This window comes from Epinephelus moara, chromosome 7, assembly GCF_006386435.1.
Source record: "Epinephelus moara isolate mb chromosome 7, YSFRI_EMoa_1.0, whole genome shotgun sequence".
Lineage (NCBI taxonomy): Eukaryota > Metazoa > Chordata > Actinopteri > Perciformes > Serranidae > Epinephelus > Epinephelus moara.
Genome location: NC_065512.1, coordinates 40573734 through 40599240, shown reverse-complemented (window position 1 = coordinate 40599240; position 25507 = coordinate 40573734). Strand labels below are relative to the sequence as shown.

Here is a 25507-nt window from a genome sequence, read left to right as displayed (position 1 = left end):
TCTTGACCATTAACACCAGGAGGACCAAAGATCTGGACGCAGATAAAATCATCGATGCCTTTGCCAGCAATCAGAATAACAGACGCACATTCTTCTGTAAAGATGTCTAGTGGTGAGTAACAATATATTAGCCTGCCATAGGCGCAGTACAGGGATTATTTTTTATTATACTCTGGCATAGTCGATAGTATTGTTGTATTGCGTTAATCTTTTACACCATATTAGCACAAACTATGTGATTATTAGCTGATTTTGAATCATTCATGACAAAATTAAAATATTTTAAAAAGTTTTTATTTTTTTGAAGAAAAGTTTAGGGTGGGCCTGTCGAAAAGTGGGTGGGCCTGACAGTCTTAGGCCCACCCATAACGCCGTGCCTGCAATGTATTAAATATCCGCTCAGTAGGCAGCTTTATTTATTAACAATAAGCACAATACAACATTACACGGTGCAAGATACAGTGGCATGTAAATGATATTTATTGATAAACAAGCAAAATAACCCCCCCGTGATTTTCCTGCAGCGGGACGCTGATGGAACATTCACACCAAGTATATTGCAAAGATACACCCCATCCACACAATTTTAGCCTTGTCCTACCTCAATCAGTTTTCTCTTCGCATTGTCACAGCCGGATTTCACCTCTGCATGGTTTGCTTGTAGCTGTCAAAAGAAATAAATTGTGTTATTGATAATTACCACACCTTCCCTTTTAACTGCTGTACATTATAGTTCATTACACACTACACATTCTAAGGTGTTCATTTTGTGTTACAACAGCTAAGTGATGCTGACTGCATATGGAAATGCTGCATTTATCATCTTCTCTGTAAGAAGTCTTCTGCCCTTTGTTCTACATGTGGATCCTGTAGTTACAATAAATGTATAAAAACTACATGCTTGTTTCTGTGATGCCACCAACAAATTCCTGTATAGATTGAACACTTCAGGATCACAGAGGCTCTAGTTGTAATGAAGTGTTTGACACAGCGTGGTGTGAGTGGACTACACAGTGAACCACAATGAGCTGCTGACCTCATCCAGTTGTTTAGTCTTCTGCTGGATCTGTTTGTTGAGAGAGGCCACAGCCCTGCGGTGCTGCTGCAGTGGGCCGTAGCGCTCTGAACGCTCTTCTGATGACAGCTCCGACTGCTGCAGGGACATTTGGGAGATATAGTATTATAACAAGGAAATGGTAACAGGAAAGAATGGTAGCATAAAGGGTTTTCTTGAAGTGCTGGACCACCACAAGCTGCTTGAATGAGTGCTGTGTTTTGTACATGCCTCTACAAATGTCTAAAGCAAACAACTTGGATTTATACCTCTCTGTATTATGAGTTAATATTGGGCAGGACCAAATCTGTCCAACTTCCCAAAAACAGTGTAGCATAGCTAAATATTGTTACTTAACTCAGACTTCACGTGGGCTATTTGACAAATATAATGTAATAAAGACAATAACATGAGTTGAACATGTCCATAAGCACTATTGTTGGTTGGTGGGTTAGTTTGTGGCATATTACAGGTAACCAAGCTACGATAGCTGACATTAGTATTGGTTGATTGATTAGCAATCTCAAATCGCCCTGTTTTCTCCAAAAATCCATGCAATTACTGACCACCTTTAGAAAAATGTAACTGATTTACACAATTAACGTGGCAGTTCTGGTACAAATAATTGTTATGGTGTTACAAAAACAAGTAAGAGGGAAGTTAACGTATCTTAACTTTACGCAAAGCTAGCAAGTGTGACATGGTCAGAATATATGGGCTGTTTGCTAGCTAATGCATGGAATGTATGCTTGCTAGCTAGCTGTGACAGAAATCTAGCATAACATTGCAAGGAGATAACCATTCAAAAAAAACTATTATTTCCACACTTAAAAAAAAATATCACAGTCAACAGAGAAATTGCCTTTTATCTATACATTTGGAGGGGCATTTAAGCATATTTAAATATTGGCGGGAATTAGGGGGCTGTAGTACTATGGTATTATTACATACAATACTAAAAACCTTTTTCTTTTCTTTTTTCCTTTTTTTTTTTTCATTTAAATGTGTGTGTGTGTCCTCTCTAAATTCAGAAGTTTTTGCAGGTCCATGAACGCAGCCGGGCAGAGGTCTCCATTAATTTGTTTCTTTCCTCAGCAGTATTTTGTGAGTTACATGGTGGATAACTGATCTGTTAATCCATTTAGAGCTGATCAGATCAGATCGACGGAGAGGAGAAGCTACTGCAGAGGCAAGTTAGACCCAGTTTAGACCCACTAGAATAAATGATTAAGCATCACTTTCAATGCGCCTGATGTTCTGCTGCTCTGACCAACACGTCTTACCAAAAGTGGGCTCTGCACTCATACAGTGTGGTGCTATAAATAACCGAAAGGTACATATATTTTAGCAGCGCTCCTAATGAACAGTCTAGCTTAAAAAAAACAGAAAATCTATATGTGGTGGAAGATGTTTTGATCATGGCAGAACCCCACAAATAAATGAATGTGTGGGAAACCCTGGTTCAGTTGAGGTCAGGATGTCACAATTCTTCCTTCAACTAGGATCATGATAAAACTGTTTTTAGGTGCCAAAATTATTATCATGGGGTTTGGAACTTGAAGAATCATACAGTGGACTGAATCATCTGTCAAGCAGCCAAGAATTACTGCAGTCACAGATGAGGAGCTCAATAAGACAGAGTGAGTGAGAGAGTGTGTGACTGATAGAAAAGCGATACAACGATTGTACTTTATGGGATCATTCTATGATTTTCTGTTTTTGGACATTTTCCCTATTTTTTTTATCACCCAATAAGCATTTCAAAGTCTTCTTTAGTTAGGGACTTTTACAGAGTGAACCATCTTTTTAGCTTTTTACAATGTCATTTTAGAACAAACATATAACATGGTTTGGTTTTCATTTGGGAAAAATAAATACAACTAATAATAATAATAATAATAATAATAATAATAATAATAATAATAATGATAATAAAAACTTAAACAAATTTAAACAAAAGATGGGTATTTCAAGAGAATCTATTTTTTCCACTGCTTCCAAATTTAATAAGCCCCATTGAAAAAGTAACTGTTTCCACTGCAAAAAATTCCTAAATTATATCATACCAGTTGGGATAAAATATCTACAAACAGCAGGACCAGTGAGAAAGCTTAAAAAAGTATCTTTCTATGTACAGGTTTCGAAAAAGGAGGGAGGAATTAGCTCATGATAAGGGAAATCAAATATTCAAGCCAATACATGACATCAATATTACCACTGACTGTTGCTCACCTTCTCAGCGTACTCAGAAGCAATCTGCTTGATCTCCTCAGACTGCTGTCCCACTATCTGACCCACTGCACTCGCTGTCAGCTTTCCCTACACAAGGAAAAAAATCTGACTGAAAACCACTGACTAATGTACAATTCACATAAATGTTTTAGCCAATTAGCTGTTAAGTTTACAGCTAATGCAGTGGTACAAAAAGATTCAATCACCAGATCACTAAAAATGAACAGAGCCTTGATAACTGAACAAAACAATAATACTGTACATGACAGAGCAATGCTTAAAATAGAAAAAGACATGAAAACGTAGAGCTAAGTGTTATTAATATCATTGTAGGTAAGTTTGTGAGGTCTGACCCCAGATTATCAGGGGAGTGATGTGGTGATTCAATTCTAAACAGTTCATGGATGAAAAGAGAGAGAACAAGAAAGTTAACAGGTGTTGTCTACCTCTTCACTTGCCATGGCAGCCATGCTGGTCATGAGGGTTTTGATTCGCATCTGAGAGAAAAAATAACCACAGGTTTCATCCCATTTTAAGGCCGAAAAGGTCAAGTTTTTATATTTAGAGCATAATCTCACAGCTTTTCAAGGTGCTTTACAGAGGAAAGAAAGAGTAGAAAATAAGTTACAACACACACACACACACACACACACACACACACACACACCAGATATTTTCTTGTCTTGTTTCATTAGTGTACAGTGCCTTCACCCCCTCCTTAGCTTTTTATCTGATTTGAATTTCGATTTTTTGTAATGGACCTACATGGAAAAGTAAAAACAAAAAACAAAACAAACGTGTTTGAAAACATTCTGGGGAAAAAAAAAACTTAAAAGTTGTAAGTACATATGTATTCACCCCCTTTCTTATGAAGCCCCTAAATAAGACCCGGTGCTGCCATTTACCTTCAGTGGTCACATAATAAAGTACAGCTGTGTGCAATCTAAGTGTCATATGATCTCAATACATATACACCTGTTCTGAAAGGCACCAGAGTGTGCAATACCACGAAGCAAGTTTATCACCAAGCAAGTGGCACCATGAAGACCAAGGAGCTCTCCAAACAGGTCAGGGTCTGGAGTTCTGGAGAGGTACTGATCAGGGCTGGGTAAAAATATACCTGAAACTTTTAACACTGAACACCATTAAATCCATTCAAAATGTGGCACCACAAATGGTGGAAAATGTGGCACTACAACAAACCTGCCAAGAGAGGCCCACCTACCAAAACTCACAGACCAGGGAAGGGGGACATTAATCAGAAAGACAACAAAGAGACCAGCAATAACTCTGAAGGAGGTGGAAAGCTCCACAGGTGAGACTTGAGTATCTGTCCATTGGACCACTTTGAACTTTACTCTCCACAGAGCTGGGCTATATGGAAGGGTGGCCACAAAGTAAAATTTTAGTCTCATATGACCAAAGTGCCTTCTTTGTAGAGTCTCCTACATGCCTTTTTAAGAACACCAAACATGTTATTTCTTTCTTTCTTGTTACTTTTTTCATGTTATTATTTCTTTCTTTAAGCATTGGTTTTTCTTCTATATTTTTAGTACTTTACTAATTTTTTTTTTTTTTTCATTTTTTTCATTTCACCTCACCAATTTTGACTATTTTGTGTAGGCCTATTACAAAAAAATTCAATTTAAATGAAAGGTTATAATGCAACGGAATATGAAAAACACACTGTTTGTGGGGGAGGGGGTGGGTATTTTTGAAAAGGCACTGTACATCACGTTTATGTTTTGCCTGGCAATAAGTATCAGAATCAGAAATACTTTATTGATCCCCGAGGGGAAATTATTTGCGTTACAGGTGCTCCTTGCAAGAGTGGAAAGATAAGTGAAAATATAAGAAATTTAACAAGAGTATTTACAAATATATAGTTCAAATAAATAGGATTATTAACAAAAAATAAAAGTATATATACATATATATATTAACCTAAACAAGATTATTTACACAATATATATAGTGCACAGGGCATTTATGTGTAACTGCAATAAATATGTTTCATTTATAAGGGTTTTTTTCCGCTGTTTGTAGGTGTCTTTGTTGTCTCTCCCTGCTCTTTTTGCGGCTACCTGACTGTATTTAGGTATGTTTTTTCCTTCCATGTATAATGCACTCACTGTATAAAGTGCTCACCTCTTCTGCTGCCCGCAGGTCGTCTTCCTCTGACACCTCTGCCATCCCAGGTGGCGCCGCCTGAGAGCCACCAGGCAGTGAAGCCTTCCTCTCATCCACCTAGAGGAGGGAGACAGGACTAAGGAGTTAAAGAAGGAAGAGAAGTAAATGCTGGCGCAGACAAAAAGAACCAAAATCTAACTTCTGCTCAAGTCACTTCACTGTTACAAGAGTACTCTACTGAATCAGCACTGCACTCCTATAACCTCAAACTCATGATGGACTGTTTCAAAACCGATGCTGCAGTACCAGAGATGTTGTCTTTTTTATTGCATGCATTCTTCATCCTTGTTAAAACCTGATGGCTTCATTACCCACAGTGCAACTTGAACAATGACGGTTTGGTCCGGCTTTTCTGGTGTGTTATGCTAGCAGTGGCTAATGTAGGCTCAAGCCTGCACAGGGATGAGAAGCGGGCTACAGAGGTCTGGTATAATCACTTCTTTCTAACGCCACACCTCTAGGGCTGAATTGAAGCCAGATTTTACATGTGAGATAAATCATTAAAGGTGTAATGATGTCTCTCACACATATAAATTCACCTCATATCATGTTTCTTATAAATCCAATTCATAAACACTCAAATGCAGCAGTGATATTTGTACTTGTACTAGCAAAATTGTGTTATTTTGGAATTTATAAAAGGAAATTGCACACTGGCAGGCATACAAAGGGTTTTATAAATCAGAGTATCTTCTGGCTTACGTGCATTTCCTCATTTGTACATATGAAAACAGACAGTGTGGAATCTCTGCAGAGTATTCTAAATGAGGCCCCTGATCTTTTTACTTCTCGAGCATGTAGTCTTCAAATCAAACTCCCATTCATAACTGGACATTTATCTGACTTCACACAGCTCCCTCTGGAGACACTAAATACTTCCAATTTTCTTACATATGCAGTAGTACTAACTGTTCCTACCTTGTCTTGTTTGGACTGTTTGCTGAATCCATATCGTCTAGATGGAGAGAGAGGGAGAGAGGGAGAGAGAGAGGGAGAAAGAGGGAGAGAGAGAGAGAGAGAGAGAGAGAGAGAGAGAGAGAGAGAGAGAAAAAAAACTCTGTCACATAAATAAGGTAAAATAAGCATTTCCTTTGCCCCCCAAAAAGGAGTTTTCATATACACCATGCCACATTACAACATTAACACATCAAATGGCAGTAATCCAGCATGATGAGAAACAGCCCTCTGATTAAATACATAACTAAATACAAAAGGACATCAAAGCAGCACCACAGTTCGCATCCATCATGCCTGAAATAATGTGTGTGAAAACTGCTTGCATTCTCTAACAGACACATTCAACCAAAAAACACAGTGCTGTGAGAAGAACCTTGCAGAAAAAAACAAAGCTTCACATGTTCATACAATACTTACAGGAGGAAATGTGACATTCTAGTACAGAGGTGGGGAAAGATGGATGAATGGATAAAAAAAAAAAAAAACATGTCAGAAAGATAGGAAACTGTGTGAGGATTAATGACTACAACAGTACATGACCAGGGTTCAGGTCAACGAGGCAGGGACCAAGAGAATGTATATGTCTAAGAAAAAAAGGGAATATGTTCGATGTTGTAAAGCTGTGGTTTTCACAAGAATTCAGCTTTGAGCAAAAGCTTGCTCTTAATGCTCAATATGTATTTTACTGATTTCTGTTCCTGTATTAAACACAGACTAATTGATAGAAACTGGACAGAGGAGGGTCTGGATGTGCAACTTAGTTTTTTTTCATTATTAATTATATAATTATTAATTCGTGAATATTCCCAGTAGAATTTGCTGGAGCCAAAGCTTTTTTTTCCTGAGCAACAGTCCAAATTCCAGAGATATCCGATTTACTATCACGTTAGACAGACAAAAGCAGCATGGCAGAAATGGTGGGGTTTGCTCTCTAGTGCAGCTCTTCTGGTTGGCAGCATGCTGAGACCAAATTCTTATATCTTGATGAAACACTGGATGCTTATCTGGTTGACACATACATTATGGTGTGTGGTCAAACGCTGCTTACAATGTTGACTGTGTTGACATTCATGATACATGTACATGGAGATACAAATAAATGACAGTGCCTTTAAGGAACTTGGACAAAAGATGAACTGCAGAGAAACTGACAAGAGCACACACACACACACACACACACACACACACACACACACACACCTGAGGGCTCTACTATGAAGCAGGATTTGGAGTTAACAAACTTACTTCAGGTTAACTCTGGGTTTCCAGTGTTACAACGATGGCTCACTTCTTATCTGAATACCTAACCTGCTCCGCAGCAGGGTATGTTCAACAGGTATTATGGCCCCACCTACTGACCAATAAATTCTCTTGGAAAATGGCATCACCATTTGAAGGAGATCCCATGGAGCTCAGAGCAGATCCTGAGAGGGCAGGAGAGTCCAGAGACCAGCAAAGCCCCTTGGCTTTCCCCCCCGACCACAGTTTATATGAAAGATATACCTTCTTGTCGGAAGGACAAGAAAGATAAAATCAAAGATTAAGAACATGGAAAAAATGGCTCAATTAAAAGAATGATCAGGCATAGGCCAAATAATTAATTAGGCTAAGCCTAATTAAGTTTATGAATGCACCTACAAGTAATATTTAGACAACACTGTGCAGACTGCAAAATAATAACATAATCGCTAATTTCAGCACACCTACAAACAAGGCCCAACTCTATATCTGTCACTGTGTATTTCATGTCCCCCTTATCCCATTATTCCCACTCCGTCTATCTGAATTATGTTGCATGAACAAAGTGGTCCAAGGAGTTATCAGGAACCACTGTTCCTGAACTACTGTCAATGTATAGTTAGCAGTGGTAAATGTAAGTTAAATTGTGTCACTGATGTAACCAGTTAGAACTCGAAGTGGTGATGAGGTCTTAAAATGTAGGCTATGAAAAGTTTCTTGAAAAAGTTCTTAAAAGGTTTAACTTCCGGATTTCTACATAAAGGCTCTGCTGTCTTGCTTCTTCCAAATTTACCAAATTGTTTATTATTTTCATCCTTAATATAAGTGATACAATGTAACTATAATTGACTTTTTTCTCCTTTACATTCATTTTTAGAGTAGCGAGGACTTTGAACTTGATAAATAAATAAAAAACACAAATTGTGTGTCTGACACTCAAAATCTCCTGGGGAGGACCCACAAACCCCCCTCTTGATTTCTGTCCCCTGGGCGTGGGGCCACTATGAAGGTGTCCCTTATTTTTACAAGTAGACGAGGGAAGGACTTCCACATGACATCACATACTAATCCTTCAGTTTATTCTGCTTGCTGCTTTCGCTATTGGCTTTTCTTGGCAAAACCCGCCCTAATCTGCCTCTGATTGGCTACACTGCACTTCTTGATGCGTTTCTCACATGCCTTGCCCCTTATACTAAACAGTTCAACTGAACATTCTTTTGCCTGCCTATTTGTTTGGCTGATATTTTTTCTCATCACTGAGTTAATGCTGATTTGACATAAAATAAAAAAGATAAAAGTAGCTGTGCAAGTGGAAAGCTACTTTTCCCATTTTCTCGTAGCTTAGCTTGCTACATTTCTCTGGGGATAGCTTCAATATAGTGAAACTTCATTTTGATGTAGAGTGACTGGTAGCTTAACTCACTACATTCTCCAAGTAGCTTGCCCAACACTGATTGTGATTTTAAATATGTTGCCATATGCTGAGTATTGTGATACAATATATTGCAATATATTGCGATTTATCAACTTTTTTCAACTGTTAATTATGTCCCTAAAGAAAACTTTCTCAACATCTGTTTTATCTAATCAGATAAAGTTTTCAGTCTGTTCATGATATTAATAATTTATATAAAATAAAATAGAAAATATTGTGATACTATGCTGTATCAATTTTTCCCCCACCACTACTACTTGTCTCACAGGTTCCCTCGAATCGTGGCTATGCCTGTGTCATGGGTAGTGGTTGTGCTGCTGCTGTGGTCCTGCCTGATGCCTACTAGTACAGCTGTTATTATTAGTCATACTTCTATTATCATTATAAACATGATTGGTATTGTCACATACTTATACTACCATACAGCAATATATACTTTAACATATATGCTATCATGAACTACTATTGATATTATTCATATTTCTATAATTATTGTTATTGTTGTTGTTACTGTCATTACTGTTGTTGCTGTGCATCTGTCTGTTTGTCTCTCCCTCTCTCTACAAATCATTTTGTCATTGTTATTATGTTGATCTGTTCTGTACACAACATCTATTGCACATTGGCCCGTCCTGGAAGAGGGATCCCTCCTCAGTTGCTCTTCCTGGGGTTTATCCCAGTTTTTGCTTCATTAAGAGGTTTTTTTGGGGGGAGTTTTCCCTTATATGCTGTGAGGGTCCAAGGACAGAGAGATGTCATAGGCTGTAAGGCCCTCTGAGGCAAATTGTGATTTGTGATATTGGGCTTTAGAAATAACACTGAATGCAAGTGAACTGAATTAAACAACTCATTAATTGAATGAAATGCACCAATGTAATCAAAGTCAGATCTACTCTGGCCCTAATGATAGGACATGGATATTACAAGCCTATGAACTTACATATTCACAAAGTCGGCATTGTTTTCGCCAGCTGTCCACCCTGCCTTTAGCAGCTGCAAATGTGTTGCTTTCAGACTTATTATGTGTAACCTGTTCATATTTCTATGATATTATAGTTTGCTCTTCCAACATAAAACATGCCGCTCTGCTGCCAGTGGACTTGTTGATGTTTGTGACTGTTCATATGCTACATGCACTCATGGCTAGATTGGGAAAACGAAAAGATCTCCTGGGTATGTTGAAGTTGCTTCTTAGTACAGGCCCCTGATGTGAAATCTTACCTGCCATATTCCAGCATAGTGGAGTGAACCCTGGACTCCTCGTCCAGCAGCTCCCCTGCATCCCTCTGCCTCCTGTACTTCCTCTGGGGTTTGTACACTTCCTGTAATACACCACATTGCTCATTCAGGTCATAGGAATTTTTATGCAGTGTAGAAATAAAGTAACGGATGAGCTGGAAAACTTCTCAGAAACTGCTTGTACTCATTGCTTTTAAACATGCAGTATAAATAGTCATCCTAGTAATTCAAATATGCTTTTACTTTGTAATTTTTTTTTTTTGAAAATTACTTAAATTCAATTCATCCATTTAGCAAATTAGTTGGCGATTAATTTAAAAGTTGAAGATTAATGGATTAATTTTCAACTTTTAAATTAATCGCCAACTAATTTGCTTTAGTTACATATTTAAGTAGTTACATTATTAATTCAATGTATGATGCCTGATGGTGTAGCAACTCACCAATACATCCAGAACTGCTCTCACAGCCTTGTCTTTCCTCTGGAGGAACTCTTCATCCTGGACCACAGGGTTTCAGCATATGTCAACATCAGCTCTACTTAGAGAGCAATTTATGTCATACAGCCTAACAACTTTTTGGTTTTCATGGTAAACCGCCAACCAATGTGGGAAATTACTACCACATAAATAATACAAAATAATTTTGACTTAGTATTTTAAATTATCTTTGTATCTCATAATTTTGACTTAAAGGGGAACTACACCCATTTTCAAAATTCATGCTATTCCTATGGTCTTAGACAGTCCAAAAATATAAGTCAATATGAATAACTCTCTCCTAAAGCCAAAAACGAAAGTACTAAAGTATAAAGTCTGGAGCTGCTCCATAGACAATGAATGATGAAAAGTGTTTTAGATATCAGTGGTTCCTTACTGGTGGGTCGCAGTCCAAAAGTGGGTCACAGGCCCATTCAGAATGAACCGCAAGGGACTTGAAAATGTGTCAAGTTTGTAAAAAAAACAAATTTTATTTTTAAGTACAGTGAATGTCCAGCACAGAGCTTTTATCTTGAAGTGCCATTTTCTGCTGTCGAGTCAGTGACTAACTGACAGCTACTTAACAGAGACAGCAAACTAGCTCAAAGACATAGCGGAACGCAAGTATGACGCTGAATGTATTAAACTGTGGGACCTTGTACTAATGACTAAGAAGAAATCTGGACCCATTGGCTAGACCTGTTGGGAGCCACTGTTCTAGATGACACTGAGAGCACCCAGGGAAATGTTCTGAGTGTATGAGTACATTTCCTGTTTCACAACTGAGAACACTTCAACAATGTAAAGCTCATTTGGGTATAACAAAGAAAACAAACATTCTGTGGGTCCACAAAATCAGTCTCCCATTCATTGTCTATTGACCAAATCACCGTGACTTAGCACTAACAACAACAATCAATTTTGGGTAGAAAACTGGCAGTTGATTAAAATTGCAGAAATATGTAAAATCTGCAAACTTGTTGTTCTGTAGTAATTTTCAGCTGTAACTGTAATGTTTAAAGATATATGGGTAGACATGGTGGTCCTACCTATGTGACGTTTCTGCTGTGCTTATTATATGTACTTTGTTGCTTTGTTCTACCAGCACAGAAGCTCAGCAATGTTCTGCTGTGGATAGGACTGCAGCAAATCATATTTTAACCACCTGAAAAAAATCCATATTAATGAAAAGTGTACACTATATTTGAATGTTTGCTCCGCTTTACCTAACACTTTAACAGATCGGCACAGCAGTAGACCAGTATGGAGCTTTATCCCTATCTTTATTCAAGAGAGTGGTCTATCAGTTTGAGAGCATTATTTATTGATTTCACGTTCAAAAACCCTGCCTTCGCACTCAAATAGCCTCTGCTTGCACTTGGATCTACTCTGGTTCTGCTCAAACTGTGTGCTCGCACTCAGATACCATGTTGCTTGCACTCAGATACCATGTTGCTCGCACTCAGATACCATGTTGCTGGCACAGGTTTCCTGCTTGAGCTTCGGCTTTTCTCCTCGCGCTCAAACTGTTTCTGTGCGCTCGCGGAATTTCTGCTCTCAGATTTCTGCCCTGCGCTTGGATTTTTTTGTGTAACAACCCTGTCAAAATCCCCCAACCAACAGAACGCCAGATTTACTGTTGACCAGTAAAATGATCCCTGCCTCCTTGTGGGCGCGCTCACTTTAGTTTTAGAGCGTCCCGTCCGGGCGGGTACTCTTTAACCGGGTTCATCCACTCCCACCCTCCAGGGCTTTATTAAATGTTCTTCCCTTGCTTTCTTTACCACTTTTGGAATAAAGGGCCTGTTAATTTACACACGTGCGCCATATATAGCGTTGGTGTCATGACTGCCCAGAAGTACCTGAACAAACCGTTCACATTTCTCGCTTTGTGGCAGGTAACGGTCCACAAACCTCACCGCACTGAAGGGACTGTTCTTAATTTATCAGAGGAGGAGGGTGGCTGGTTGATTTTTATTTTATTTATTTATTTTATTTTGACCCCCCCGGTAGCCACAAATATTTTTTCTTGAGGTTTTCGATGTGACTGGTGGAAAATGCATGACCCTTCACCATGAATTAGATTTTTAAAATTTAGTTGAGTTCATCTGATGAACTCAGCTAAGTGTGCCAGGCGACCCAACATTTTGTTGTTTTCCTATTAAATGTGTTATTTAAAATTTTCACTGCGCTCTTTCTGTGCTCCTAAATTTTTTCAAAATCTTCATTTTTACTTTAAGTAGTTATAATTACATGTTAATCACTTATTGATGCTGTTTTTGAAGTATGAATAAGTCAATAAGTAATTTATTCCACTGAAATATCATTGATGTATTATAGAAAAGTGATTTATCTTTTTATAATTGACAAAAGGCACATCTGCCTAATTTTTGCTGTGGTATCGTGATACTACTCAGAACCGTGATACTTTCACTGGTATCATACCGTGGGTCCCAATTTTGGTACCGTGACAACACTAGAAGGGGTACCAACAATGGTAACGGTTAGGAATGGTTCCATCGGTACTATCCACAAGTTTTCGAAGGGGAAATGGAAAAATAGCATACCGAACTGAACCGTACCATACTGCTCGGTGGAAATGGAGTTTTAAGTTCCCAAATCAGACAAACTGTACCTATCAATGTTCCAGCATTCAAATAACTGATCAAAATAGTAATTTCTCTTGTTCTCTCTAACTTTTCCATCATCTAGATGTCAGTCCATTAACAGCTTCAACTCAGCTTTGGCTCTATGACTGACTGGTACTGTATAGTTACCTCTGGGAGGCTGTGGGTCTTCTGGAACTGAGAAATGGAGTAGGCTCTCACATAATCACCCATCTCCTCCCTGGTCTCTATGGCTCGCTTCACCAACCACTTGTAGGGGGCACAACATACAGCTGATCAGATACATGAATAAATCAGTATGAATTCTGTACACTTCAAACTTTCATAACTTATAATTTTTTTATGCTAATGTTAATATGAAGAGTCTGTATCTTGGTTTAGGATTAGAAATTCTCTCACCTGTATTACTGGAAAAATGTGGATAAAATCCAGCCCTTGGATTTGATGAGGCTCCAGGCGATGAGGACACTTCATCTTCGGTAGCACAGACACTATTTTTTCTGTCAGAGCTCTGCAAAGTGAAAGATAAAGCAAAAGCAGAAACGGGATATTCAGAGGTCCATGTAACAAGAGAGAGCCAAACAGGCCTACCAAACAGACCAAATTTCGGTAAAGTTCAAACAAGAAGACTAAAAATGCAGGACGCAAAATATCAGTATAGATAAATACAAATTAAAAAACAAACAAACAAAACAAAACAACAAATGCAACTAAAGCAATAAAACAACAAGATGAAACGGAAATAAGATAAATAAATCTTAATAAAAAGACAACATCACATAAAAGCAGGTCTATAAAAATGGGTTTCAAGAAGTGATTTAAAACAAGTCACTGATTGTGCGAGCCTTATCTCCTCAGGCAGGTCGTTCCAAATCCAAGGGAACGTGATGGCAAAACCCTCTTAACCATTAGATTTAAGCCTCTACTTTAGAACGGCCAGAAGGGCTCCACCTAAGGATCTAAGGCTATGAGCTGGCTCATATGGGGTCAACATTTCTGCAACATAGCTTGGGGCCAGACACAGATAAGCTTTAAAAGTGATCAGGAAATTCTTAAAATCAATTCTAAAGCACACAAGAAGCCAATGGAGAGGAGCCAGGATAGGGAGGAAGCCTAGATGCTGCATTCTGAACTAGCTGGAGGTGAGAGAGTGACTTTTAGTTAGGGGTGGGCCATATGGCTGAAAAGTATATCACAATATAGCTGGTTCATATTGATCGATAACGCTAGTTATCGATACTTTCTTTATTACCTATTTAAAGTAAGGACCAGGAGAAAATAAATAAATTTTAAAACATTTATTTTAAACTCAATAGTTTTCTTCTGATTTCAATCACAGTCATCAGTCAAGGCACACAGAGGAAAATGTAATGTCAACACAACCATTAGAAAAAACTCAAATAAATGACCATACACAAGATGGTATAAAAACTACTACTCGACATTTTCGTCGCTAACTGCACTCATTCTTGCTACTCACTCCACTCTGTGTTGTGTTCAGTGTTGCCAGATCTTGGGCAACCAGGACCAGCAACCAAAATTACTTTACAAATACATTATATTTATTGCCCTTGAACTCTACCAAACCAACTAGCCTACCAAAAACGTGGAAAGAATAAATGAATGAATGAAAATGAAAGTAAAGAAGTTGCATATAACGAGCCATTTTACTTTCACTGTAATAGTGCTGGTATGCTGAACAAGATCTGAATGATGGGTACATATTTCACACAGAATCTGAATCTGCGCACTGCCTTTGAATCACCCCTCTCTTGAAGTTGAATCCTTTAATCCTCTTTCTTTCTACAAATCTTTATTGTATTCTTTCCATATTTCGCCCACTTGTTAGAGAAATCCATCCATCCATTTTCATCCGCTTATCAGGGGCGGGGTCGCGGGGGCAGCAGGCCGAGCAAAGCACCCCAGACATCCCTCTCCCCAGCAACGCTTTCCAGCTCCTCCTGGGGACCCCAAGACGTTCCCAGGCCAGACGAGATATGTAATCCCTCCAGCATGTTCTGGGTCTGCCCCGGGGCCACCTACCAGTGGGACCTGCCCAGGACACCTCCAGCGGGAGGCGCCCAGGAGGCATCCTAGTCAGATGCCCGAACCACCTCAACAGATCCCTTTCGATGCGAAGGAGCAGTGGCTCTACTCCGAGCTCCCTCCGGATGTCCGAGCTCCTCACCCTATCTCTAAGGCTGAGCCTAGCCATCCCACGGAAGAAACTCATTTCCACCGCTTGTATCCGCGATCTCATTCTTTCGGTCACTACCCAGAGTTCATAACCATAGGTGAGGGTTGGGACGTAGGTGGACCAGTAAATCGAAAGCTTTGCTTTCCGGCTCAGCTCCCTCTTCACCACGACGGACCGGCGCAGCGCCCGCATCACTGCAGAAGCCGCACCGACCCGTTAGCGAAATAACCTCCATTAATCGAGCAATTTAAATGTTAAAAGTCCCATTGACTGACTGTCACCTGTAGGGCTGTCAACGAATATTCTAAATTCGAATTTGAAAAAAAAAAATGGACCTTCGAATGTGAAAATTGATATTCGATTGTGGAGGAAAAAAAAAAAACACCACCGCAGCTGTCCTCAGACGCGCATTTCTCCACGCTGGTCAACAAGCGGTTCTGCTCCCAGCTGTTGTCTCCATCACCCGGCTTGACACATTCGCTCGTGGCTTGCACAGAAAATAGACCAGACGCCGAAACAATCGCTGCAGGGCGCAGGCTGGTCACGGTCCGGCGCTTCGAGGCTATTCGCAGCGCTTCCGCGGGCGGTGTGGCTACGGGTCAGAGAGGGGGGCGAGCGAGAGGTCCGCGGTCGTTTATAACGTAATGTTATAGATAATTGTTTTATGTGTTTTAATGTGTAGGTATGTAAATGTTTTCAAAGACGTTTATGTTGAAATAAAAATACCTACAAGTAGTTATATTTCCTTGTATTAATACATATACAAGTATGTTTCCTTGTATTAGCTTGCCCTCTTGTGGACATAATGCGGAAAAAAATATTCGAATGGTTCGAACCCATGAGTTATTTTTAGAAGGAATATTCGAACGTCATTTTTGAGCAATTTTGACAGCCCTAGTCACCTGTGTGTATGTGGAGAGGGACGGAGGGAGCGGAGCTGTGGAAACATCCTACAGTCCGACATATTATCATGAGTTTAAAAAACTTATTAGATGGATATATATAGCGAAAGGCGACGTTTAGAGAGCAAACCTAAATAAGCAACTCCACTTTAGAAACAAGCCCAAAAAAACCCCCTGCAACCCGCGCCTACCAATATTTGTAAGCAACTTTACAAAAAACAAGCCCGAAGTCACAGGCTTATAAGCGAACCTGGCAACCCTGGTTGTACATGAGGATGGCGCAACCAAACCTGACGTTGTTAGCTGTTTGCGTGACACCGTTGCTAGGTTACCAGGGAGCAAGTGAGTGTGTTCATGCAACCAACCTTGCACAGCCCGACTCTGACCCCCAAATTCCACCAGATGTGTGTGGGTTGCGTCTGCGCTCTGGAATGGCAGTGGAGCCGATTCGTTTCAATTCTAGTCAATGTGTGTGCTTCCACCGGCTGCTGCTGTGCTGCGTTCCGGCTTCGTCACAGCTGTGGCGCTCCGGAACCCTCCGCAACAGATACACAGGACTTCTATTTTTGCCGGACGCCGGAGCACAATGCAGCAATTCAGCACAGAGCAGATCGTGCGGGGCAGGAAGTCGTGCACAGAAACAAAATAAAACATCTGGTTAATTTTCAAAATAAAATACACAGTGTTCACGGCGGATCATATTTCACTGCACTACACCTTGAAAACGTCATAATGGGCGAAGGCAGGCCTGAAGTCAACAGGTCAGAGGTTTTCAGACGTCATTTCACCCCGTTGACACCATGGACGAGGAAATGTTAATCATGGAGGTGCACCGAGATGTCTTCCTACTACTCCTCTGGTTTTGTGGTTCTGTTTATAGAAACTACATCTTGTTATATCGCGCGATAATGCGTGAATTCGCGAGATCTCGTGGGTTCTCGTGACTCCCGCTGTCCGGCAGAGGTGCACCGCTCCGCACAGCAAACGCAGCCATTGGGTGTTGATGGACGGCGGAGCACGCAGCGGATAATGAGCACAGCCATTCCGCAACGGACACGCATCCAGTGGAATTCCGGCGTAAGGGTAACTTGCACGGCTTTCCTCATGTTTTTTCCCGACAGAATACAGTAACATTATCGAACGTTATATCGAACGTTTTTTCTATCGATGGCGCATAAGTCTTTATCGCGAGATGATATGTTATCGTTTTATCGCCCACCACTACTTTTAGCTGATGCCAGAAAGGAGGGAGTTACATTAAGTTGATTGCCCTGCTTACTACATTTCTTTAGCAACTAACCAAACTAACTAAATGACTTTAGTTGTTCTTTTATCTCAGACATGTTAGGATATTACATACCTCGACATGTTTCGGCGGAAACTTCTGCCTTCCTCAAGTGTCACTTGGTGGTGGTTGTGACGCGTCTTTATCAGCTGATCTGTCAATCAGCTGATATTAGGGAGGCGTTACCGTCCTGTCAAAAACTAACAGGACAGTCACGCCACCTGCTGTCTGTCCGCCGCCTCTCCAGGATGCTGGAGAGCATGTATGTCCCCTCGTCCCTGTTCATTGTCCCTGGGCCCCGCTTCCGTATTTCAATGGCCTCCCTGATCAAGCGCCGGTATTTGTTGTCCTCGTTGCTCTCCCACACCTGGAGCAGCATCCTGGAGAGGCGGCGGACGGACAGCAGGTGGAGTGACCGTCCTGTCAGTTTTTTAACAGGACGGTCACACCTCCCTAATATCAGCTGATTGACAGATCAGCTGATAAAGACGCATCACAACCACCACCAAATGACACTTCTGAGGAAGGCGGAAGTTTCTGCTGAAACAAGTCAAGGTATGTAATATCCTAACATGTCTGAGAAAAAAAGAACAACTAAAGTCATTATCATAACCTAAAGACATAATGAACACCATTGAACCAAACTAACTAAAGATTGTGAAAGAGTACACTGGGGCTGCGCTAGATGGAAAAAAAAAAAAAAAGTAAAACAATATGATAAACATACTGTAGTTTGATAAATGATCCCTTTTCAATGATTATATTCACTAACAAGTAAAACTGACTACATCATGTAACCCCTGCACAGCTGGCTATAAAGCCAGTTCAGTCAGGACCACTTCAGTCAAAGAAAACTTTATCCCTAGTTGCAGTTTGATATTTGGCGGTATGGTTCTGTTCTGGGACCTCTCTGTCCTTCCACGAGCCTACATGGAAAGCTACAAGAAGAGAGAGCACACCTCTCCACCCTCCCTGTGCCTACGTGGAAAGCCGAGGGCAGAGAGAGCACACCTCTCTGCCCTCCATGCACCTACATGGCAGCCTAAGGCAGAGAGAGTAGCAGCAATATACTCCCACCCCCCCCCATCATGTGCTCTTTCTACAGAGGCACCACTGAGAGTGTCATCACTGGCTGCATCACTGTGTGGCACGGAGGCTGCACTGCCTCCTGCCGGAAGACTCTGCAACGCATAGTGAATACAGCCAGCAAGATCATTGGTACCCCTCTGCCCTCCCTCACAGACATCTTCAACATCCGCCTCACCCGCAGAGCTATCAGCATTGCTGGTGACACCTCCCACCCCTCACATTCCCACTTGAGCATCCTGCCTTCAGGGAGAAGGTAGCGGAGCCTCCGGGCCCACTCCACAAGACTCACAAACAGCTTTATCTACCAGGCTGTCAGGATGTTGAACTCTATCCACTACCTCTCCCCTCTGCCCCCACCCCTGGATTGTAATTCTATCCACTGCACATAAAGACTACCTCTGCTGTTTTGCACATAGACTCACTACATCTGCACCCCGGTGTTATATTATCATTATATTATATTATATTACAGACTGCTGCTGACTGTCTGTTTTTACACTGTGCACTTTACTTTAATCATTTGCACCACTCAGTATCTGCTGCTGTTAGTCATTTGCACTACATGTACATCATGTACATGCCATAGGCTGCTCTATCATGCACCTTGATCACCTTGATTGTACATAGATTTAGAGTATCTTCTAGAATGTCTTGTCTTTTAGTTATACTGCTTAGTTTTATTTTTATTTTTTCTTGTATGTTTCTATTGTAGTATTATTATTATTATTATTATTGCAATTTAGCTTTCTTTTAGCTCTTAAATTGTAAGACATTGATACTTAGTGTGAGGGGAAACAGCATTTCGATTCTCTGTATGTCCTGCACATATAGCAAATTGACAATAAAAACCTTTTGAACTTTGAACTTTTTAAGATATATACACCGGTATTTTCTACGAAGTGAACTACATGTCTTGACCAGTTGGGTGTCGATATAGGGTCAAGTTGCGCCACATAACGCATACCAGTGTGCATCTCTCTTCTCTCATTCTCTCCGCACAGCTCCGCCCCACTCACTCACAGTTTCTCCATCAACGACAGAGAGCTGCTCCTCTGTTTAATCTGTATCTGTCTCTATATCGATACAAACAGTATCGATAAAAATGGTATTGTCTAAATCAATATCTTGCTTGAGCATATATCGATATATTGTAAAAAATCGATATACCGCCCAGCCCTCGTCAGACACAGCATAAAAACGGAGGAGCTGAGGTTAAGTAGGGCACCTGCAATGAGATTTGCTAATTGGTTGCACAGAAAGGAATCACGTGATCCATCAGCTGACTTCCCTCTATCAATCAGCTGATCGAGCTGCTTGAGATCAGCTGATGTAGCTGGGGTGTGAGCTGAGCTTGACATCGTGGCCTGCCTTAACAAACGGTATGCTCAGTTTATTGTAATATACATCTGTTGTCTTGATTCACTGCCTGTCACACTGTGGATCACATTCATTTGTGGTCACTCTGTGTCAGACTGTACAATATAAAATTTGAGGCAAGTCAGTCTGTGTGATGAATGCCTGATGAATCAGCACATTATGTACATAGAGAAAAATGAAAGCAGACACACATCATGTGTGTTATGTATGAATGTCATTCATCTGTGCTGCTCTTACTTTTGAAAATGCAGCAAAGAAAGCTTTGGTCAAAATGCTGTTTCACTTTTTAACTGACATCAAAGTGGTGCTTACATTGCTTCATCAGCATATTCAGTATATTCTGCGTCTATGAATGCCATATTCTGATGGTTGGTTAGTAGACTTGGGCTGTAGCCATAGTCCACATGTAAGAATTTGTTTTCAAATTTCTAACATTGGTCGAGTTTTTGTCTTCACATTGCAATCTAGGGTCACTGTTTTGGATTAATGATCAAAGACTTTACCACACTTCTCTCCAAACTGTCATCGTTCATCTGGGAAAGCTCAAAATTACAGTGTATGGGAACTTCAGGAACAACTAGCCAACTGAAAAATGACTTACATTTTCTGACCAATGGTTGAGTTTTCCTGAAAAAGAAGATCCACATCAATGTCAAAGTTACATGTGGTGATGCACCAGGTCATACCCCCGACCACCTAAAGGGGAGACAAGTAGGAAACAAGTTGAGTGAGTGTGGAGGTTTAAAAATCAGTGGCACTGTTTACTGCGTGAAGCTTCCTGAACTCATTGATCTATTGGAACTTGAGTTCACAGTTTAGCAAAACTTGTATCTTAATCATCTGGTCTAACAAAAGTAACAAGTAATGCCCTCTTTCGCATGAATCAGGGCGTTTTCATACACATGATAGGACCAGCAGGGAGAGAGCTCAAAAAGGTCCTGTGTGTACCTTATCAAAAGGTGACAAGCCTTTAATCCGTGCTCTAAAGTATCCAGCCACCAGCAGGAGCTCCAGGATCTCCGCTAATTTGACGCTTTGCTCCTCATCCTCTCGGGTTTCCACCTGGGAGCCAAACACACACCGTCTTTATCATCACCATCATCATCACCATCATCATTATCATCTACCTCTGAAGAAAACCAGTGTCCACCCGGGCCGCTGTAGTGCTCTCGGGCAAGACAGTGAATCCCACCCAGCAGCAGACGTGCAGTTTAATAACTCAAGATAGCTAACGTAACTAAATGTCTGAGGAAGAAGCCGAGTAGTGCGGTGGGGACGTTTCCGTCAGCCGTCACGAAGTTGCCTTACGACTATTTTTTTTAAACTGCTCTTGAATTGACTATGGAGACAAAATTAAACCTCACCCGTTATGAGCTAACAAGTGCTGTCAGCTCCATCGTTAGCTAACCAGCCTCCGGGTGGTTACAACCCGTTACAGGCGGTTTTTACAGCCAAAGCCTCGTCACTCTGTTGGAATTCTGATTTAAATACTCTTTACCTGAATGAGGTTGCCTTCTTGGTCATACTGAGCACCTATTTTAGACCCAGTTCTCACTTTGTGGAAAACAGACGCAGCCGCCGCCATGATGAGCTAAAGTATTGACGATGACAGGTCACATGACTGTAACACGTGACAGCCAAATAGTCTTTGTCATTGACCCCTAATTTTGAATGTGGCTCCACACAATAAATAGTATTATAATATGGATAATATTATGTGCTATTTGAATCTATAATTCATGTTTTAAGCGCGTGATAAATGTAACGAGAAGCACACACATGGAGACAACATATCATGCACGCGCACTACCAGCCAGCAGAGGGAGCACCGAGATTACAAAAAACAACACAGGTAGGAACTAAAATTCATGCATGTTATTATAAAATATACATTTTAGGATGGTACACATATATCATTCTTCCAACACATAGGCCAATATATATTAAAACATATTATCTCCCCAGCCTGCTCCCTTCCAGGGTCCTCTACACTGCCCTCATTTTTCCTTTATTTTACACATTTTAATTTATTTGTAATTATAAGTCTCATATTTTCGTTGTCAGTCGTTGTTATTTACAAACGTCTCTGCAAATTTATATTTTACCATTGTTGCATTTCTTTTAAATATGATCAATAGAGAAAGATGAAAAAAGATAGAGGGTCCAAGAGATATTTTACGACAGTGCTGCTCATATTACGGCGATTACTTTACGATAACGGCTCGGTTTACGGCACACGTGTGTGCACTCCTATCCACTTCGACGGTGTTTACTCCAGCATGGCTAAAGTTTTCAAGAAAAAAGTGAGTAAAAAGAGTCTCAAGATGAGCTCCGAGGGTACAAATGAGGTCGCAGCAGTGAGGCCAGATGTAGACTACGATGACGACGACGTGAATCTAAATGAAGTGGATGAAAATATCACCAGTGAAGAGGAAGAGGATGGCGGCGAAAATGAACGAAAACGCCAAAAGCTGCTGGAAGCCATCAGTGCTCTCGGTGGCAAGAGAAAGAAAACGCTGGGAGAGAGATCAGAGGCGGGCGTCCAGATGTCTGAGTTTACTGTCAACGCGGAGAGGGAGGGCGACAAAATCGACCTGTTGGACCTGATCGGGACCGTGGAGAAAACCCCCGCTGTTCCAGCGAAGACAAAGAAGCAGCTGAAGAACCTGCAGCATCGCAAAAAGACCATTGAGTGCCCTCTCAGCAAGCAGGAGAGTGAGAGGATCCAGAGAGATGTGGCATTTCAGAAGGCAGCCACAGAGGTGACCCGATGGAAAGGTATCATCAAACAGAACCAGAGGTCCGAGCAGCTGGTCTTCCCCCTGAACCAGGAGCCCTCTTCCCCTAAACCCATAGAGAGGGTTGTGACCAGGTGGAAAGCACAAACTCAGCTCGAACAGGAGATCTTTGCCCTCTTGTCTGCAAACAAGCAGCCCATCAATGACCCCATCCTAACCCCTGCTGAGGAGGCTTCAGTGAGAGCAATGAGCCTGGAAGAGGCCAAGATCCGACGTGCAGAGCTGCAGAAGGCTCGGGCCCTGCAGTCCTACTACGAGGCAAAGGCACGAAGAGAGAGGAAGATTAAAAGCAAGAAATACCACAAAGTGCAGAACAAAGCCAAGCGAAAGGAGTTTCTAAAGCAGTTCGATGAGATGGTGAATACGGACCCTGGCGCTGCCTTAGATGAGCTGAATAAGATGGAGCTGGCCAGGATGCAGGAAAGGATGTCGCTGAAGCACCAGAACAGTGGCAAGTGGGCCAAGTCAAAGGCGATCATGGCTAAATATGACGAAGGGGCTCGTAAAGCCATGCAGCAGCAGCTGGAGATGAACAAAGAGCTGACCCAGAAGCTGGTGACCTCGCTTAATAATGAGGAAGAGGGAGAGGTGGAGAAGGAAGCAGGTGAAGCGGAGGTTCTGCCTGATTTTGTAAATGATGCAGAGCAAGGACTGGATACTTCAAATCCCTGGATGAGAGGCAAGCTCTCTGAAGATTCCACAGTAAAAGAGATAAGTGACACTGTGGATCTAACAGCAGAGGGGCCTGGAGCAGCCGAAGAAGAAGAGGATGAGGAGGAAGTTGAGGAAACAGAAGAGGAAGCGCTTCTCAGAAAGTTTGACAGCAGGAGGAAACTGCGTCAGGCTCAGGAGACTGACACAGTATCTGTGATAGCTGAGAATGATGAGGAGACTGAAGCTGCAGCAGAGGACCCAGATACATCAGACAAAGAGGAAGAAGAGCATTCAGAGTTTACAGGCCTTTTCAGAGGAATAACAGACAGTTGTCGGGAGGCTGAAACTGAGAATGCTGAGGCAGCTGCAGATGCCAGCCAAATGGACACTGCAGCTCAGCTGGAGGAAGGGCTGACGAGGGTCAGGACTCTGGAGGACATGGAGCTCCTCAGTCAGGAGAAGTCAGCCACTGATGAAGCACCTGTTCAACCCCAGCAGCCCCCAGCCACAGAAAACCTGACGTCTGCAACTCAAAAGGCAGGAAAAACCAGAAAAAGGAAGAGAGGGATCGATCTGAAAAAAGTTCTCACCAAAGAGATAAAAGTCATCCAAGTTCCGCTCGCCCCAACCATCGAGGAAACTGAGGACCCAGATGAAAAGGTGGACCAGAGGGGGCTCATTAAAGAGGCCTTTGCGGGAGACGACGTCATCTCAGACTTTCTTAAGGACAAGAGGAAGCAGGAAGAGGCAGGGAAGCCGAAGGTGGTGGACCTGTCGCTGCCTGGGTGGGGCGAGTGGGGAGGGAAGGGCCTCAAGCCGTCCCGCAACAAACGCAGGAGGTTCAGGATCAAAGCAGCACCGCCTCCACCCAGGAAAGATCAACACCTGCCCAGCGTCATCATGTCAGAGATGAGAAACAGCTCTATCAGCCTCCACCAGGTGAACTCTCTGCCCTTTCCCTTCAAGAACCATGCACAGTTTGAGAGCACCATCCGCTCCCCACTGGGCCGCACCTGGAACACTGAGCGGACTGTCAAAAAGATCAGTAAGCCCAAGATTGTCACCCAGCTGGGCGCCATCATCGAGCCCATGGCTCGGGAGGAGCTGACAAAGGACAGGAAGTAGGTGGCCACTGGGAATAAAAATAGTGTGGACTCGTGGAAAAGAAAACATTAGCAACAACTAACACTGAAATGCTCCCTGGTTAAAAGTCAATAAAAAGAAACCACTGCAGCAGGTTGTTAGTAATTCTCCTGTGTGGCTCTGTGTGTGATGCTTCAGTTCATGTTGTGAGAATATTTCAACATTTACAGAGCTGAAATTATGTGTTTGACAGTGTTTTTTTCCGGAGCCTTTCATATTGTATATTTGATAATATAATATGTTAAATCAAATTTAGAAATCAACTAAGCAGTGAAGAATATTTGAAATAAATTCTATCTTTGGAATTAAAGATATGGTGACAAGTCTGTGAGTTAAATTATTAATAGCTATTCCTTATTTGCCCTCCATTTAAATGTATTACACTGTGAATCTGTGTTCATGCATATTGTTGCAATGTACTGTACACACACACCACATTCATCTCACCTATTGCAGTCATATACTATATTGTTTAGAGCTGTCTGCAGGTGGTGCAGTACATTTACACCTAAAACACTATCTCCTCCTCTTTTTTGTGCTCAGCACACATGCATCTCCAGAGCTAAAGGTTTCCTATTGTAATGTTTAGAGCTGGTGACATTTCCAGCCC

At 41.4% G+C, this 25507-nt stretch overlaps 2 protein-coding genes across 2 annotated transcripts in view; one reads left to right on the top strand and one right to left on the bottom strand.

Annotated features, from left to right (window-relative positions):
* The window catches only part of ccdc93 (coiled-coil domain containing 93), a 32465-nt gene extending 10521 nt beyond the window's left edge, over nucleotides 1-21944 (bottom strand). The window contains exons 1-13 of the mRNA XM_050048324.1: nucleotides 21801-21944; nucleotides 21251-21364; nucleotides 20904-20998; nucleotides 13852-13963; nucleotides 13603-13701; nucleotides 10790-10846; nucleotides 10329-10429; nucleotides 6395-6431; nucleotides 5435-5533; nucleotides 3733-3783; nucleotides 3287-3373; nucleotides 1037-1153; nucleotides 602-664 (exon numbers count right to left, since the gene is read on the bottom strand). Of these exons, the coding sequence (XP_049904281.1) occupies nucleotides 602-664; nucleotides 1037-1153; nucleotides 3287-3373; nucleotides 3733-3783; nucleotides 5435-5533; nucleotides 6395-6431; nucleotides 10329-10429; nucleotides 10790-10846; nucleotides 13603-13701; nucleotides 13852-13963; nucleotides 20904-20998; nucleotides 21251-21364; nucleotides 21801-21887 (1119 nt within the window). The 5' untranslated portion in view covers nucleotides 21888-21944. The remainder of the gene's footprint in view (nucleotides 1-601; nucleotides 665-1036; nucleotides 1154-3286; nucleotides 3374-3732; nucleotides 3784-5434; nucleotides 5534-6394; nucleotides 6432-10328; nucleotides 10430-10789; nucleotides 10847-13602; nucleotides 13702-13851; nucleotides 13964-20903; nucleotides 20999-21250; nucleotides 21365-21800) is intronic.
* A 584-nt stretch (nucleotides 21945-22528) lies between these two features.
* On the top strand, nucleotides 22529-25213 carry si:dkey-251i10.3 (uncharacterized protein LOC553498 homolog). The gene has a single exon (XM_050048323.1). The coding sequence runs from the start codon at nucleotides 22582-22584 to the stop codon at nucleotides 24877-24879; it is 2298 nt and encodes a 765-aa protein (XP_049904280.1). The 5' UTR covers nucleotides 22529-22581; the 3' UTR covers nucleotides 24880-25213.
* Nucleotides 25214-25507: the final 294 nt, after the last annotated feature.